Genomic DNA, 17513 nt, shown 5'->3' with positions numbered 1-17513 from the left:
AAACGGCAGTTTTCAGTAGACTTATCGGTATAACTTGAAAACCATTACATCATCCTGTCAGTAGTTCCAGTAACAACCTCTTCAGACCCGCTCTTAGTCTTTGAATTCCTTTAAGCATGACACAAATAAAACGTCTCATCATTATTATTAAATAGTTATGTATCCTCTAAACTCTTTGAGTCTGTCTTATAATCTTGTTATCGCCCATCAATATTTTACTATATCTAACTTAACTTTAGCTCCTTTTACAGTTGTGGTATTCTTCTGTCTTATACTCTTTTTGTCTCTTTTGGCTTATCTTATATGCCTTTCAGTTGAGCCTTTTATTTATGAGTAGGCCTCAGTGTCCCTGTGTGGACTGAGGAATAAATGTGAAAGGAGTTTATTATATCAATTGCACTGCAGCGTCTTATTCATGAAATGTATTTGCTTTGTTGTTTCAGTTATATGTTTTTTGTATGTGAAACAGTGCACATTTCAGAAAGTACATTCTAACAATAAAGGGTCATCTTATCTTATCTAAAGCATTTTGGCTGTTGTTTTCAATGTGCTGTATAAATGTATCCATCCAGTATCTCCTGTAAAGAACAATGATTATAGACACTTTTTGAAAAATAATTATAGCAAAATGTTGTATTTTTTTCCTTCCTCTCAAAGAATCACCTCCCAACACTTCAGATTGACTAAACTGCTTCTGAAGAAGCTGAACTGGCTCCATGTTGACAAACTTCATTAGTAAAAAGCTGTTGCACATTGTTGCATCAGTATTAACACTCAGGGCAGGGCCGCAGCAGGAGTCCCAGTGTTATAGTAGTAGTATAGAACATCCATACTTTTTTTTAATTAAGAGTGCAAGCACTTTGACTTCTAACAGAAGGTTATAGATGTGTATATATATATACAAAAAAAATAATATATATATATATATATATAAACACACACACACATAAATGTAATTGCTGTAATTGTATAAAAATCAATTCAAACAACAATTTGTGTATTTTACAGTTATTCTGTGTGCATCTTAAACTCACTGACTTAATGTAAATGTGAATTTTGACACATGGTCTCTTTTACAGTCAGGTAGACCAGGCAACATTTCAGCTGATAGTGTGTTAAAGTTGTGCTGGCTCATTTGTATCAATGAAATCATCATAAGACATTCAATGGAAATCATTCCCTCAGGGTCTTATTATTTATAAAACTAATGAAATTTACATAATTCAATTCACTCCTGGTACAGTTTGATAAATGTAGCCTGAAGTCACAGTGGATTGTACAAATATGTTTTCACTGTCACAGACAGAGAATGAACATTCATTTTTACACTCACAGTACACAAGATGTGTTTGACCTAATAACAGTTTCTGCTTACAACATTTCTTCCAGTTTACCTCACGCCTCTATCATCCTATTACAAGACCGACTGTGTTGTGTGTTTAGACACGTGCCCCTCAGGCTCTATTTGACCACTGGCACGACAGCAGTCACTTGTTGGAAGGACGACTTCGAAGCAGATTGTCCAGCTCAGTCTTATTGATCGTACCATAGGCCTGGGAATAACTACCAAGCTTGGCTCGAGGGTCACCGGCAGCTGCCACGTTACAGTGACTCTGGAATACTTTCTTGCTGAACCGCGCAGGAGGACGAGCCTCATGAACCTGAGGGTTGGAGCGTTGGTTCTGCATGGGAATAAAAAGAACGTTAGAATTTTTACAACAGCCATTCCATGTAAATGTTCCATGTTGAAATAAATATCTTTAAAATGTATAGTTCATGCATGCAAATAGCCTGAAACTGCATCCTGACATTGAATCATATTTTACTGACCAAACGTGCTGATGTGACAGATAGCCCGGAGGTCAAAGGTGACTCATCCTTACGCACAAGCAGGTTGTTCTGCGTTTGGTTGAGCGTCAAGGAGAAGGAACGGTTATGAGCCACAGGGGCTGAGCGACCACGCTGGAGAATCTGGTCCATGGACTAAAGAAAGAAGGGAGAAGAGACAGCGTGAGGTTCAAAGTGAGTCACAGGGGGAGCCAAGGATAAAAAATAAAAAGGGTGTAAAAATAACGTCAGCCAAGATTACATCACAGCAATCGAACACAAATATGAACAGTAAGGGAACAGCTGTCTGGTGCTTACTGCGTTAGCGCCCTCTGTTGGTGATGCTGTTGCACTCTCATTACTGGTCTGTCCCAAAGGTTTCCTACTGGCTGCTGTGGAGTGCTGGTACTGCGGAGGAGCAGCCGGACTCCTAACATAACCATCTGAATGAGGAGAAGAAGAGGTTTGTGCTTTCCACATGAGAAAATGACAGATTTATGTCAAATACATGCAGTTGCATTGGTTTTATTTTATTGTGAAGGAGTGGAACTAGGGCTGGGTATCGTTTTATGGTATTTCTTTCTTTCATTGACAGCTAAACAATACTTTTACAGTCCCTTAATTTGAGTCATAAAACCATTCATACAAGTTTATTAATTTAAAAAAGAAGCAAGATTCTCAAATGTTAAATTAAAAAAGTCTAATCATTGCTATTTAAATTAGAAACTATCTAATAAAAGAGCAAATAAACAAGATTGCATATATGAGCAATCTTGTTAAATACAAAGCTGCAGAGCTTCCAAAATGCTATATTTATATATTTTACAGTTAAAACTAAAAAAAAAAAAGCTCTACAGTTTGAAACCAAACCTATAGAGAACCAGACGTACTTGGGGCATGTGTGATGGGATTATATGTGGGTTTCCCTAAGGCTGGGCTTGATAATGGACTCTTCTCCGCAGCCGGCTGGGTGGATACATTCACAGGTTCGGGCTTGGCAACGCCCGCTTCCGAAGGCACTTGTTTTTCTTCATCAGACTTTTCATGCAGTGGTTTCCCCTCATTGTCGCCATGGCCATCTCCATTCACTGCCACCGGCCCCTTCTCCACTTTATCATTCACACCGGGCCTCTCCCTGCTACTGACACACTCTCTGTCCTTCGGCTGGATCAGTCTCAACATCCCCTGATTGGTTCTCCTCTCCACCATCATCTGCAGATAGAGACGAGGAGAACACAGACTCAGCGGGAAACAATTACTACTGACTAATGAGTTTTATTGCAGTAAACCTAATGTAATGTGATCTACTGTGTTAAAATCAGTTAAATCTTAATAATTACTGATCATTATTGATTCATGTCCTACCTCATAAAGTTTGTTGCGGTACTGAACCACAGATAATTGTACGCCATCGTCCACTGGCAGCACTACATCGTAGTAAAAAGCTGGCTCCTTAGTTGGATTATGGAACCTCAGGGACAGGAAACAGTTAATGATTAATAAAAGCACGTAATGGTAATAAAAGTGACATAGTCCTGTTACAGAACAGGCAAAATTCTTAAATAACAAATAAGAGATTAGAATAAAAGACATCTCTACAGTACTCTGGAAAACCTGACCACAGTAACTGGTCCATGAATCAGTCTGAATGCGTGCTCCTTGGTACCTGGCTACATATGGGTGTTGGAGTGCTTGCTCTGCCGTCAGTCGCTTGTCTGGGTTGAAAACTAACAAACCCCTCAGCAGGTCCAGAGCATCAGGAGGCACAGACGGCTTGAGAAGATCCTCTAGAGAAACCTGTGGTCTGGCAAAGAAAGGAGAGGTGTGATTTACATAGAAAAGTTCTAAATAAAAAAACAATTTACAATATACAAACACACCATATTATGCAAAGATCTGAAATACGGCAAAGCATGCAAGCACATGATTCGACTCTTCCTGCCATCTCAAATATCTGTTATACAACAAATAACAAACAAGATGGCCTTTTTAAGCTGCCCTTGCTTTGTTTATGATTTTGCTTTGTCACTGTTACGTCACTGCATCTCTGCACTAATCTGTTCCTGCACCGTGAGCATGTAATGAGCCCCAGCACCTCCCCAGTGGAGAGAAAGTCATCTGTTATCGTCACTCCTCCTTTAATTCCCTTTGCACCAGGAGTGACAAGGGGATTTATGTATGAATAAAAAAATAAATGTGAGCTGACTAAGTGAAATGCAATATCTTTGTTGGTTACTTACAGTAGATGAGCATATTTACACAAAGTTATGAACAAAAACATATGCTATGTACAGTAAAACATGAGCTACACAATATAAATTTATATTTTCTTACTTCAGTAACATTCTCTGAATGACAGAGGATCCATATTCAGACTTGATTGCGAGAACATCTGAAAAAGAAGTTTAGAATTAATCTAAAGTAAAAGGAAACTGTTAATCATTAGGATTAATTTAACTTTGAGGTTCACCTTCTGGGCTCGGGTGGGGTATGGCAATCATGATCTTCTCTATCTGGTTGATGGTGGATGTCCCAGGGAACAGGGCTTTCCCCAGCAGCATCTCTCCCAGGATACAGCCGAGGCTCCACATGTCCACACCTTTAGTGTACCTTTGGACGAGGCGTAATCCTGTTACAGCCTCAAAACAAGCACTGTGTTCCTCGAATCATGATGCCACGCTGAAGATGTGGTTACTGTCAGCAGATGCTCAGAACATGCGATACCTTGTGGACCCCAGCAGGATCTCAGGGGCTCTGTACCACCGCGTCGCCACGTACTCCGTCAGCGCAGGATTCCCACTGTCCTCCTGGATCTGGTTGAGTGATCTGGCCAGGCCGAAATCACACAGCTTGACCACACAGTCAGTGTCCAGCAGCACGTTGGACGGCTGTGTGGGAGACACAGGCAAGAGAAACAAGTTTCACAAGGGCAATCATAGTTTGATTTTCACATATCAATCCAAAGGTCCTTTGTGTACATGCATTATAAATGTATTTATATAAACACTGTACCTTTAATACATTAGCTTGAATATGTATCTGTATGTACAAAATAAACGTTTTATTTTAAAAAGTTTCCTCCACCAGAGACTTTCGTTGTGTGTGTCTGTTTGTTTACTGGATGAATCACCATGAAACCTGGTGGAAGGATATGTTATGGGTCAGAGAAGAACACATTCAATTTTGGTGTGGATCTGCATCATTGGGTGGATCCAGGGAATAAAAACCCTTGTCCCAGAGAATAATTTATGGATCTTTATGAAAAAAACAGGCACAGGAAGGGAACTGATATGAGTGTGAGCAATTTGGTGCAGTTTGATTGAGTTTAAGGGGACTGATGGTTAATATGCAGTATTCCTGCATAGTATCCATTTGAGAGAGGCAGTAGCAAACCTTTTGGTCTCGGTGGATGACGTTTCCTGAATGCAGGTATTTAACTCCCTTGAAGAGCTGGTACATCACATAACGTTTATGGATGTCCTTCAGGAGGCTGCCTTTCTTAATCACTGCATGCAGGTCAGAATCTGGATCAGAGCAGAGAGCACATATGATTGTTAATATGGTGGCAACGGCAATATCACCCCATGATTGGAGTGCAAGTCCACCTCAGTAATCAGTAATCACACACACAAAGGAAACAAGATGTTAGAGTGAAACAGTGGTGGTCTATGCTGTGACGCTGGCGCACGCTCATGGATTAGACTGCAGGGAGGGGGGAGGTCAATGTGTGGACTCAGCAGTAAGAGGGCGCAGAGGTCGAGGGAAGCAAGAGGCACAAACACACACACTTCTGCCTTTTTTCAGTGCCAAGTAAAACTGAAGCACCACTGCAGCCCTCACCATCAGCGCCAATTATTTGTGTCACAACTGAGCAGCTCCGCATGCCGAGCAATAATACTCACCCATATATTCAAAAATTAGGTAAATGTCTTTGTCGTTTTGCGCTCGGATGACATTTAGAAGTTTGACAATGTTGGGATGATCACCAAACTCCTGCATAAAGAAAAGAGAGTTTAAGCGAGGGAAAAAAAAGAGAAGGTCCTGTGCACCGTGGCTACTGTTTGACCTATAACAACTGGCAGGTATTGGCTCAGGGTTGGGTAAACAACAGGGACAGTTTCAACAGAGGTGACATAACAGTCACTCCGAAACCCAAAGCTGGAGTTTCACTGGAAGATGATAAATGCATCTTAATCTTAATCTTAAAATGACGGCGGCAGATTACGGGGCAGTGGCACACGTATGTAGGTCAGCAGATAAAGAGTGAGAGAGGAATATGTTACCCCCCAAAAAAAAAAGCACAGTGAGCTTCTGTGACCTGTGTCTAATAGCTGTCTGCAAAGCAAGGCTCATTCGGGATAATAACAAAGCTAAAAGTGAATGAAAAAACTGTTTTTCATGTCATTTTGAATTTTCAATACTGACGCAGCAGCGAGCAAAAGCAGCCAACGCCTTACAGGTTTTAACATTTCAGAGATATCTCCCAAGATTTCAACGAATGGACTTTGGTCTTTCTTTGCCTATTGTTCTATTCATTCTATTTTTTCTTTTTTTTCTATTTACTTATTAACAACATTATGAAACCCTCAAGGATGAATAACTGTGCTGTGTCCTAGGAGGAAGGCCAGGATACGGCTGGTACAGTATATGAGTAATAAGTACAGCAATTAACATATAAATACTGTTAATGAATAATGGGAGTATAAAGAGCATTTCCTAGTAGTTATATGGGTTTTTGGTTTGTAATTCATTCGAAGGCTTTAAGGCAAATTGCTGATGGAGCTCATTCCCTGACAATTCCTCTTTGTCATGAGAAGTTTGTCTCTCATACTTTGTGCAGTTATAACATGCAAAATAAATTATGGAGAAGGTAGAGAGTGGGACTGTTATTATTCATCTGACAGTCTTACAATAAGGAAATTATCAGATTTGTATCATTACCTGAAGGAACATGATTTCTCTGAATGTCCGCTGCAAAACAAAAATAACACATCAGTCATATTATGAATCTCACAGACGACCTGCAGCGATAATCTCGGCAGACCAAACGCTCCTGTTCCCTGTAATCATTAAGCAACCACCTCTTTTTATTGGGGCAGGTGGGTAAGCTAATTCATACAAGGTGGCTGTACAGTAAATACGATCAAAGTTTATAGATAACAATAATACAAGCTGGTCTTGTAGATCAAAGAGTACACACCTGGGCGTCAGTCCTGTTTCTGAAGGCATCAAAGATCTTTTTCACCGCCACGATCTCTCCGGTCTGTCTGTCCACTGCCTTCCATACGATGCCATAGGCCTGAGACAGACACAAAATACTGATGAACAACATGAGGTCACTTGTTCACTCTGCAGGAGGGCAAGCACTTATATTCCAAAGATCTCGAAGATGGTTTCTGTCATTTTAGGTACCTCTTTACACATTGGTGTTTTTAGTTTAGTATCAGGAATATCTTGGCTTTATTTCTGGATAGTGGGAGGAAGTTGAAACACGGCATCCATTTTTAATAAAGGCTAAGTTCTGTACCAAGTTTGACCAGGATGTAATCAGGCAAAACTAACTAAGGTCATAAGACCAGTGTATGTTTGTTATTTCAAATAATCTGTGAGGCTTTTTTGAAATGGATATATATATATATATTTATATATATACCAATATTTTTTGGGAAGAATCTTAGGATGTGACCTCTGTGTCCACAATAGAGACAGTGTGAAGTCAAGCATCAGAGCACCGGAGAATACTGTTAGTGTAACGACACAAGGAGAAGTCTGTCATCAGGGGCAGTGGATCAGATTTAGAAAACACTGGTTCCTCTCTGTCAACACCACAGAGAGGAGAAACGGGCTAGAAACAAAACAATTTAAAGAAATCGTCTCCTGTGAAACCACTTTATGACGTTTTGCAGCCGTTTGGCACCAAGCGCCTGTGTTTACCAACGCTCGGTTTCCTCAAGAATCGCTGCAGAGGATGCAACCACCCCATCAGTCAACTGTGAACAGGTCGAACAGCTGTGTAACCTGAGTCACAGTCGCCCTCAGGTACGCCTGGTGAGCCAATATGACCTGTCTACGTGGCAGCAGTTCCCACCTGCATGTTTAGAAACCCCAGCACCAATAAGTATGGTCTCTGTGGAGGAGGCGAGGCTGTGGAAAGAAAACCAGGCTGTTTTTAGCCATGCACGCCGTGATTGTGCCGGGAGAGAGGAAAACAAAAGAGGCTGGGGACTCTGTAGGGAGCAAGTGTCCTCACACACACATACACACACACACACACACACGCACACACGTCAGCTGATCTGCAGAGAGAAAAGTTTGTCCTGCCAGAGTAAATAAACCCCTTAGCTTGCAACACTGGTTTTAACTGAGGACCTTAAGTCTGGAGAATGTCAGGAATTTATTTTGGAGGCTGTAGCACAGCAGAGCATGAATGCACAGGTAGAAATAAAATGTTTGAAGCCAAATGTGGGGTTTGCAGCAGTTGATTTAAGCCTGATAACTGAAATGGAACCGAAAGTGATTGGCAACTTTAACAAACGACATCTTTTGTACGCGTATGAGAGAGATGTTCATTTTGTTAAGTTATGAATCATTTAGATCAGTGACATTCAATATTCAACGATTTAAGTAGTTATACATTTCACTCACCCCCTTGCCAAGTCTCTTCTTGATTTCATACTTCTGAGAAATGTGCTCCTCCACCTCAGACACGTTTGCTGATTCATATTTTTTACTCATTGTTCCAGCAGGTCCTACTTGTCCTCATGCAGAAGTGTCCAACATTCTCTCTGATCTACCGACAGCCTATATATAGAGATCGACAGACTTTGACTGTTCAGAAAACAAGTTTGGTCAGAGCTGCAGAAATTCAGGTCATTGATCAGTCACACGTCGTGTTTGGTCAATCAGAGTGGAGTCAGGAAGCAGCAGCTTAGTTTCCCTCTACCTGCTGGAATGAGTCCAGCTGAGATGTGAGTTTGGAGTCTTCTTCTCTGTCCAGCTGAGATGTTAGTTTGGAGTCTTCCTCTCTGTTATGAGTCCAGCTGAGATGTGAGTTTGGAGTCTTCCACTCTAAGATGTAAGTTTGGAGTTTTCCACTCTAAGATGTAAGTTTGGAGTCTTCCTCTCTGTCCAGCTGAGATGTAAGTTTGGAGTCTTCCTCTCTGTCCAGCTGAGATGTGAGTTTGGAGTCCTCGTCACTGAGATCTGAGTTTGGAGTCTTCCTCTCTGTCCAGCTGAGATGTGAGTTTGGAGTCTTCCTCACTGAGATGTGAGTTTGGAGTCTTCCTCTCTGTCCAGCTGAGATGTGAGTTTGGAGTCTTCCTCACTGAGATGTGAGTTTGGAGTCTTCCTCACTGAGATGTGAGTTTGGACTCTTCCTCACTGAGATGTGAGTTTGGACTCTTCCTCGCTGCTGCTGACAAACAAACCAGCCAGCCGAGGAGTTTTGTCCTTTTTTGTCGTCTTGGTAACGACTACGCTTGCTGCCTGCCTCTTAAAGGAGCCGCAGCACACACGCAGTCGGAAGTTATGGAGAGTACCACGGTGCTGTGAGTTCCTGGATGACAAGTCAGTGTCAGTGGATGGAGGGGTTTCTTCTCCCTATCTTTATTCAAGAGCAGACTTATGGATTTCTCCTCACACCCACGTTGTTTCTGTGGTCATGTGAAATGTCTGCTCCCGGATTTCTCCTCTTTTTTTTTTTGTGTCTGTCAAAAGTCCCCAAACTAATAGATTGCCATGTATAGTGATTACAAAATCTGAATGTGAACTCAACAAGTCCTGCGCTCAAACTAAAAAAGTACACTCTTGAATAAAGATATGGAAAGAATCTCCAGAGCAGAAACCAATATGGCTCCTCTATATCCAGAACTAAAGGAGTCGGCGCCAGGTCTGAGGCAGTTATCAAACCTTCGAACCCAATAGAGACAGGAGGTCTGTCTGGAAACCAAATCCGCCATGGCCACCCAGGGCCCCATCAGGAGGACACTGGGATTTGACACTCTCACCATGTGAAGTGTGGATTTTAGCGAAATCATTAAGATTACCCCTCAATGGGTCATGCTTTACGAGGTGAACAGATCCACACAGGCCTCTTCAAATATATGCCAGGTCCTCAGTTAAAGCTAGGACTCCCCAGATATTAATAAAAACCTCAACACTGTAAAAGATTATCTACAAAACAAGCATGTTGTGATTAAGAGTGGAGGATGTAGGTTTTCTCCATTTGGAACATTTTCATCTTATTCACACAAAACAGACAAAAAGACAGATAGACTTTTCAACTTTATTTCTAAAAAGATCTTACATGCTTTTATTTAAAAATCAAAACTATTATTTACAATGATAAATCTTAATAAATATGTTCTCCCTACTGGTATTTGAGGGTTGAAACATATTTAGTAAGCAAAATAAGGAGGGGGTGTGTCCAGCTCTCTTTTGCCCACTTCATGTGGCCAAACCCTCACTTCTAAAGGAAATATGGATTAGGCATGTTAACAGAAGACAAACTGTAGACGAATAAAGAGAAAACATTTCCTTCCACCAGTTTCAATATAAGGATTAATTTAGAGTGCAGTCTAATGTTTCCCAACAACTACTTCAGCTCCATTCGATCAGTTGAACTTTTACTCGTCAGCAATATTTTAACAATCTATTGAAGAATTTTACATTTACACAAAAATGTCCCCCAGTGATGGATAGTGGAAACATTAAGGGTACCAAAAAGAAAAATATATATATTTATCTTTCCAATAATAAAGGCTTTGGCTGTTGCAACCTTTTCTTCATCTTCGTAATTTGCCCGATATAATTGATTCATGCCTCTGTGTTGATGCTCAGCAAAACCCAAGTATAAAATTATACATTTTCTTTTTAATCTACAGTACAAAGTTAGAAGTAAACTGTTTTGTCAAAATCAGAATCATACAGCCAGTGTTAAAGGATTTATCAGACATGTTGGATAGAAAATAGGCCAATTGAGGATCTCAAAGCACCGGCAGAGTCCAGTGGTGGAGGCTGCAGGCTGCAGGCAGCGCAATGTACCACTAAACAGTGGTGGTGGTGGATATACACAACATAAATAACGACAAAGGGAACAAATGTGAAGACAAAAGGAAATAAATGGAGGATCAGACAAGAGAGAAAACCTGTTCCAAGACAAATCCTCTCCTTACCATTAACCATAAGGAGATAAAGTAGAGATTATTTTAACTTAGTGGGTTTTAAAGTCAGAATTTCAGACACATGGTTCCAGGGTGGGGAGAAATTTTTAGTTGGAGTGGAGGAAGCGGTTGAAGGCATTGTAGGCCGACTCCAGGTCAAACAGCATCTGGCGCACTTGATTATCATCCAATTCGTCTGAGGCCGACATGCTGCTGAGGGTGGTCAACCTGACGAGATTAGATCAAGAAAGATGAAAATTAAGACAAAAGGTAAATAGCATTTAACATAGTGGAGATGAATTGCGGTTTTAAAATGCAGATTTGTCGTGAAGCTGTGTAAGTCCAATGCTACTGCAGTATAGAGATCTTAGCTACTGCAAACAGCCGTCAGGTTACACTACTTTCATGATACTTTAAGTTAAAGTTATAATAATACGCTGTGCTCCAACATAAATAAATATGAATAAAGTTTTCTTTTAGTGTGATGGTTGCAGGTTTAACTCCAACTAGATATTCACAGAGGTCAGACACTGCCTAGCTGAACAATTAAAGGTGAACTCAGACTACGACTCACACTCACCTGTAAAATCAAATGGAATATTTTGGCCACTCCCCTTCCTATTGTGAAGTAAACATTTCCCAACAATGGAGTACCGATAACTATGACCTCAGCAATTAACATAAAGTCAAATAAACCCCTTCTGTAAAGTTTTGACAACAACAAGACATTATAAACTTTGCAAATTAAGAAGACGTGTCAGAGCTGTTGGACTAGTAAGTATGTGTGTGTCACAGTGACTTAATTTACATACAGTAGCATAGCACCCTGCACTGAATTTACATTGAGCTTTACAACATAAATACTTGGGTGTCCATTCTAACTGACCAGAGGCTGACTTTGTCCTTAGCCTCTGAGTCTGGAGGCATGTTGCTCATTCTGTTCATGGTTTCCATCAGCTCCCTCAGGTCTGGCTGGATCTGGTCCAAAGGAATAAGAAGTGTCAGGTATCCACTTAAGTAACCTGTATGATAAGTCTGCCAACAGTCTGAAGGTTTCCATTTACCTCATCCATGGCCCTGATCTCCAGTCTCAGCTTGTCCATCACAGTGATGAAGAGCTAAGGTTGGAGAACATGAGAGAAAGTGAGCAACAAACTCAATATAATTTCAAACTAAGACAAGAAGAAATGTTTTTTACTGTGAGCCACAAAAACAGGGCTCACAACCTTTGCGGGTACCACACTATCTGTCCCCTGTTTTTATTCTTTTGTCTGATTGTATGAGCTGAGTTAAAAGTTGGCAGTGGTAACAGCTGGCAACCGACCAAAGGATGAGCCAAATTAAATGAAATCCATTAAGCTACTCTCTGCTCAATTTGAACCCAAGAAATCATTCAACCAAAGAAACGACTGGAACAATTCATCTAAAATAAGACTCTAACAGACTGTTTAATATGATGGAAGAAAGAGACGACGTACAGAGACTATGTCTGCAATGCAGCGGTTCAGATTGCCCTTGTCATCTTTGATGGTGATTGGCCGATCCTCTTTAATCCTTTCCATGGCGAGTGGGCAGTCGAGCTAAGGAACAATATGACAAGATCTGTATTCAGGTAGCATCAGAGAAATAAAATCTATCTAACAATATTGGACAAATGGGTGAAAAGTGATCTGCACTCAGAACTCACTCTGTACTTCCTGCAGAAGTCGTCGATGGAGCCCACGTCAGATCCCTGCACTTGTTTGAACGCAGCTTTATACTGAACCAAGAGCCTGGAACAGGAAGCTGTGTACCTGAAACAGAAAAATACACACAATAATAAAACAAATTATCAAAGTCATGAGTGGTACTCTGTTTGACTTGTAAAAACACCATATTAAAAATATGTATAACTTACTCATTAGGTGTGACACAGTCTTTGATATAAGCCTTCTCCAAGGCCTGCAGGGTCTTGACGACAGCAAACAACTCTGCCATGTTATCAAACCTTTAGGAACAAGGTTAATAAAGAAGATTTACAAAACTGTCAACATGAACCCCCCGGGTAACACTGTGTTCAAACTAAATAACTGGAAATGTATTTCACACTTACTTCTCTCGTTCCCTTGCATTTTTGTATAATTTAACTTCCTGAAAAGATAAGATTTGAGGTTAAGACTTTCTCTGACTTATAAGTAGAATATCCAATGTATTTATTGAACCCAATCACACATTTATTGAAGAAATAACAACCTTATAAATGGTAGGTTTGATAAGAATAAAAAAATTATAGTTTTACCTCATATAACTCAGGTTTGTTGGCCGGAGCTGATGGAAAAAAATAATTACATGTTTTGAGAAACATTTATTGTTGAAACTTTGATGCTTCTACAATCTGATAACCTAAATTGAAGCTACCAAATTTAAGTGAATGTCTTACCTCCTCCTACAACTCCTGACACTGGTATCCCGTGGAACATGATGCTGATGAGTCAGATTTATCTGCAAAAAGAATAATGGAACTATTTGTCATATAACGGATACATTATTTTGACGAAAAACAACCAATCAAATCTGCATCAACTGCAAAACAAGTCTTCATGTAGGACGGTCAAAAACTGTATGAATGAGTTTCCAAAGTCGTTTTCCAAAGTGCTTGGTTTTACTTAGCTTGAGCTGGGGGGACCATCACTATTATGTAATGTCAACAAGATACAAGGAGAGCAGAGCTTGATGGTTTAAAGTATGTACTTGGTATCATAGATTATTTCTAACACCCATGACAAATATCATAGAAAAGGTACGGCCAGTCAATGTCACCCCCAAAAGTTAAACTTTCATTAGTCCATATCTAACTTATTTGTGATCTGAAGGAGAATTTAGGTTCCATGGGTATCTCACATAACCAAATCAGCGTAACAAAAATTCCATTAAGCTCTGTGTCGGTGTGGCACAGACGTTTGATGGTATTACATGGAATGATCCATTTCTTTCTCTGGTGAAACCCTCCACCAACAATAGTATGCACATAAAAAACATTATAAATACATAAAAAAAATCAAACAGGTCCAATAAAATGCTGATAGATGTAGTCAATCATAAGCAAACAATCAAGATATTCCCCAGTTTGTTATTTCGTTTGAGAGGATGTGCCACTGTGTTCTGTATATTACAAGCAATATAAAGAGATCATGTCGGACTTCAGAAAGTCATAATGGGCATGTTTGACAGTTTAGTTATTTAGACCACACATTAATTAATTAGTTAAGAAAGTTATAATCAGATTAATCAATAATTAAAATAGGTATCAGCATTGGCCTCATTCTCAACCCGCAGCTGTAAAGATGTAATACACATCAACTGTTATCGTTGTTATTCACCCAAATAAACAGATCCACTGAGGATTTGAGTAAAACCCACAAGCTAAAGGAAGGTTACCGGTTTCTAGTGTCCTGTTTTGTCGAACTAGCCCGAAGTTAGCTTCAGATGCTAGCTCGTAAGGATTTCCTTTGTGATTTAGAGTAGCTCGGCCCCAGAGTTATCTGCTTATTGACACCAGACTCTGTAATGGCGACTGTAAGGTCTGGATGAGCTAGTAACCCCGCTAGATATGAATGTTATTCCAGTATCAGTGATTAATAAGAGAAATAAAAAGACACTTAGCTCACCCCTTCGACAAACTGCTGTGACGCGATGTAAACACACCCTCGTGCAAGGACCCTGGCACACGTCAAAATATTAGGTGTTCCCTCTGCCTGACTAGAAAGCAACACTTTCAAAATAAATTACGTCAGGGCGTTGAAGGGAATACGTTTATTTTAAGGCATTTTGCACATCATGATTTGAAGAAGATTTTGCAGTTAATATGATTTTTTTAAAGGTTTTAACATATTTCATGGTTTTTACACAGTCAAACGTCAGAGGCAGCCCGTCGTGAAGGCGCCAGACTCAAACAGAGAGAACCGCGGACGAGATTCAGAGCGACCAGAAAAGTTCAGAGTTATAAAGAGTTATAAAGGTTCACAGGGAAGAGGGAAACCTCCACCTGCCACGTTCAGGTCAGTTCCATTGTCCCATGATTAAATTTATGTGGAAAACCGAAGTAATGGCGTAATGTTTGATCGTCGAACACCACCTAGCTACTTCTGAAGTTAGCTAACCGAGAGCTAACACCAGAACTATAATATGTTGAAAGGGTGAATTAGTAAGTTAGAGAAGTCGCTGAAATATGTTATAAAGTTAGTAACTTCAATAATGTCCAAATAGTCTCAACAGCTATAACAGAAACGTCTTAATGCTCCTGATAAATCCTGCAGTCACCGTTTTCATATAATTGTTTAGTTAATTTAATTCACTTTCTCTATTATTTAATTCACTATAGAGCTTTCATTCGCTCTCCACCATGAAGACCTCCAGGCCAGCTCTGCAGACCACTGCCCAAGAGGAGTGTGGTGTCTGGCTGGACACTGTGCAACTCAAAGGAAAAGCCAAACAGGTAAAACTGTGTGTAAGCTGCTGTAGAGATTCTGGTCAGACATGGTATTAATGTCCGGAGGGAGTATTTCATTCCCCTTCAGTAAAGCACTGAATTACTTTGTTTAACTATTTGTACACAGTATATGTTTTTAGAGCCCGAGATAGCCCTCATATAGGCTACAGTATATTACTATTTACAATTATCATTAGCAAAATTCTCTCATGCTATTGTTACTCTTCACTGTTTTAGTGAGACCATATTTCATTCTGCTCATCTTTCATTTCAGAAACGTCTCACCCGTCGTCCCATTTCTAAACTGCTGAACCCCTTTGCTGAAGGTAGTGGATATAGTTTGGCTGTGGCTCTCAACTTCACCCAGACTAAAATGGAAATGCCCAAAACCAAACAGAGCTCCATATCAGCCTTCTTCACACGTCAACCCAGAGGTAAGTCGTCCAAACTGCTGGAATCAGTCTGTGAAGAAAATTGTCAGAAGGTGGTAAAGTTGCAGTAGACTGTTGACTTGCTAATAATTTAATTTGCTTTGTGACAACTGAATGTTTGCTTATTCCATCTCCCAAAAGTTCCCGATGAGAAGTCGACCTCAGATGAACCAAACATGGATCCGGTGCAGTTCTTCTGCTCAGCATCAACCTCAACTGCTCCTGCTGTATCAGGGACAAAACGAAAACGAGGAACACATCTGGAAAACGCTGAGCCTCGTGTGGACCAGGGGTGGGAAATTGAAAATGTGACTGAGCCGCACGCAACACTGTGGCTGGAGCAAGATGAAACACCTCCTCTGAACTCGAACTGTCAGTCTGAGGAAGAGCAACCTGAGGAGTTAAACCCACCTCAGAGTAAGAGGAGGTTCCCTGACACCTCCTCATTACCAGAGGACAGTCAGCCTCTTCCACAGGCATGGAGTCAGGACCCACTGCTCACCTTTAGCCAATATTCTGACAGTGAATCTAACCTGATTAATAGGGCAAATACAACAGCAGAGAATGTTAATGACTGTTTCCTAAACAGTCTTCAAAGTGATGACGACTTTGGATTTCGGATGGATCTGAAGGGAAAAACCTCCACTCAAAAATCCTTGAAATATTTACACTCTTCTCAGTTGGAGGATGAGAAAGAAAACAGCAGGTATTTGTTTTCTAAGTCCCCATGTAAGCGCTCACCTTTCTCTCCGATTGACCCTTTTTCAAATAATGAATGGACGGAGCCAAAAACTCCGTCACCCCGAAAACACATCAAATATCAACTGTGGAATAAAGCTGAGGATGATGAGAGGGGCATCTCACAGTTCAAGTGGACAAAACCAAGTAGTGCACCCTTTAAAAAACCAGCACAAAAGCAGCGAAGCAGTGAAGCTGATGAGGACAGTCTGGCCATGTTGTTTACCCAGGATTCTGAAGGCTTCAGGGTGATAGCACACAGAGGTCTGCAAGTAAGGAGTCCGCTCAAAGATCCGAGTAACTTCAGCACCGGGGTTGTGAGAACTAGTTCTTACAAGTCTGTGGTGGAGGAGGACGAGGAAGATGAGATGCTCTTTACTCAAGACTCTCAGGGACTTAGGGTGATTAAACACTGATGAGAGCATTTGAAACACCAGGAGTCTTACTGTATGTGGATATAATACTTCAAAAAGACTTTCCATATTTGTTCCTTCTCCAATGGGTAAAACAAGAACATCTGAAAGTTTTGAGACGGTTCTTTCTGATTCTCCTCTCGTCTCATATCATCTTTAGATCTTTTGCATTTCCTTTAAGTTTTCCCCTGTTTATCATGTTGGAATTGGTTTCCGTGTGTGCTATGTATTTTATTTTTTGGTCTCCATGACACTGAGATTTAGCAATTAGAAAATACAATCTCTCAAGAAGTCGAGCTGGCACTGCTGACTTGAAGAAGAAATTAAATAAAATGTATATTTATTATATTTGGTCCTGATAAGCATATTCATTCTTGAGTTATGGAATGTGCACTGTAAGGTAAACATTTTCTATGTTGTAGCGTGTAGAAAAATCCACGAATCATCAATGGCAGAATAATTAGACTCTACAATG

General features: G+C 40.4%; 3 protein-coding genes across 6 annotated transcripts; 1 reads left to right on the top strand and 2 right to left on the bottom strand.

The window, feature by feature from the left end:
• Window positions 1-604: 604 nt before the first annotated feature.
• On the bottom strand, window positions 605-9221 carry mapk15 (mitogen-activated protein kinase 15). 3 transcript variants are annotated; one of them, XM_062410201.1, is made up of 14 exons: window positions 8473-9220; window positions 7028-7126; window positions 6769-6798; window positions 5730-5820; window positions 5221-5351; window positions 4552-4715; window positions 4298-4437; window positions 4162-4219; window positions 3494-3631; window positions 3193-3298; window positions 2718-3039; window positions 2146-2270; window positions 1831-1983; window positions 605-1682 (listed from the first exon to the last, which is right to left on the bottom strand). In XM_062410201.1, the coding sequence occupies exons 1-14, from the start codon at window positions 8560-8562 to the stop codon at window positions 1488-1490; spliced, it is 1842 nt and encodes a 613-aa protein (XP_062266185.1). In that variant the 5' UTR covers window positions 8563-9220; the 3' UTR covers window positions 605-1487. The 3 variants fall into 3 exon arrangements, with proteins under 3 accessions (XP_062266185.1, XP_062266183.1, XP_062266184.1); XM_062410199.1 differs by having other exon boundaries at window positions 3193-3631; window positions 8473-9221; XM_062410200.1 differs by lacking the exon at window positions 8473-9220 and adding an exon at window positions 7916-8063 and having other exon boundaries at window positions 3193-3631.
• Window positions 9222-10097: 876 nt separating this feature from the next.
• Window positions 10098-14683, bottom strand: vps28 (VPS28 subunit of ESCRT-I). Of its 2 annotated transcripts, none has more exons than XM_062410179.1 (10): window positions 14636-14683; window positions 13408-13469; window positions 13267-13295; window positions 13081-13118; window positions 12886-12975; window positions 12676-12781; window positions 12467-12568; window positions 12053-12106; window positions 11875-11966; window positions 10098-11216 (listed from the first exon to the last, which is right to left on the bottom strand). In XM_062410179.1, exons 2-10 carry the CDS (start codon window positions 13445-13447, stop codon window positions 11096-11098), a joined length of 672 nt encoding a protein of 223 aa, XP_062266163.1. In that variant the 5' UTR covers window positions 13448-13469; window positions 14636-14683; the 3' UTR covers window positions 10098-11095. The 2 variants fall into 2 exon arrangements, with proteins under 2 accessions (XP_062266163.1, XP_062266162.1); XM_062410178.1 differs by lacking the exon at window positions 14636-14683 and adding an exon at window positions 14406-14574.
• Window positions 14684-14899: 216 nt separating this feature from the next.
• Window positions 14900-17386, top strand: LOC133972910 (aurora kinase A- and ninein-interacting protein). The gene is made up of 4 exons (XM_062410525.1): window positions 14900-15025; window positions 15349-15462; window positions 15731-15890; window positions 16029-17386. The coding sequence occupies exons 2-4, from the start codon at window positions 15370-15372 to the stop codon at window positions 17039-17041; spliced, it is 1266 nt and encodes a 421-aa protein (XP_062266509.1). The 5' UTR covers window positions 14900-15025; window positions 15349-15369; the 3' UTR covers window positions 17042-17386.
• Window positions 17387-17513: the final 127 nt, after the last annotated feature.

Source organism: Platichthys flesus, chromosome 17, assembly GCF_949316205.1.
Source record: "Platichthys flesus chromosome 17, fPlaFle2.1, whole genome shotgun sequence".
Taxonomy (NCBI): Eukaryota; Metazoa; Chordata; class Actinopteri; order Pleuronectiformes; family Pleuronectidae; genus Platichthys; species Platichthys flesus.
Note: the sequence above shows the minus strand (reverse complement) of the source record. Positions and strands in the feature narration are given on the sequence as shown.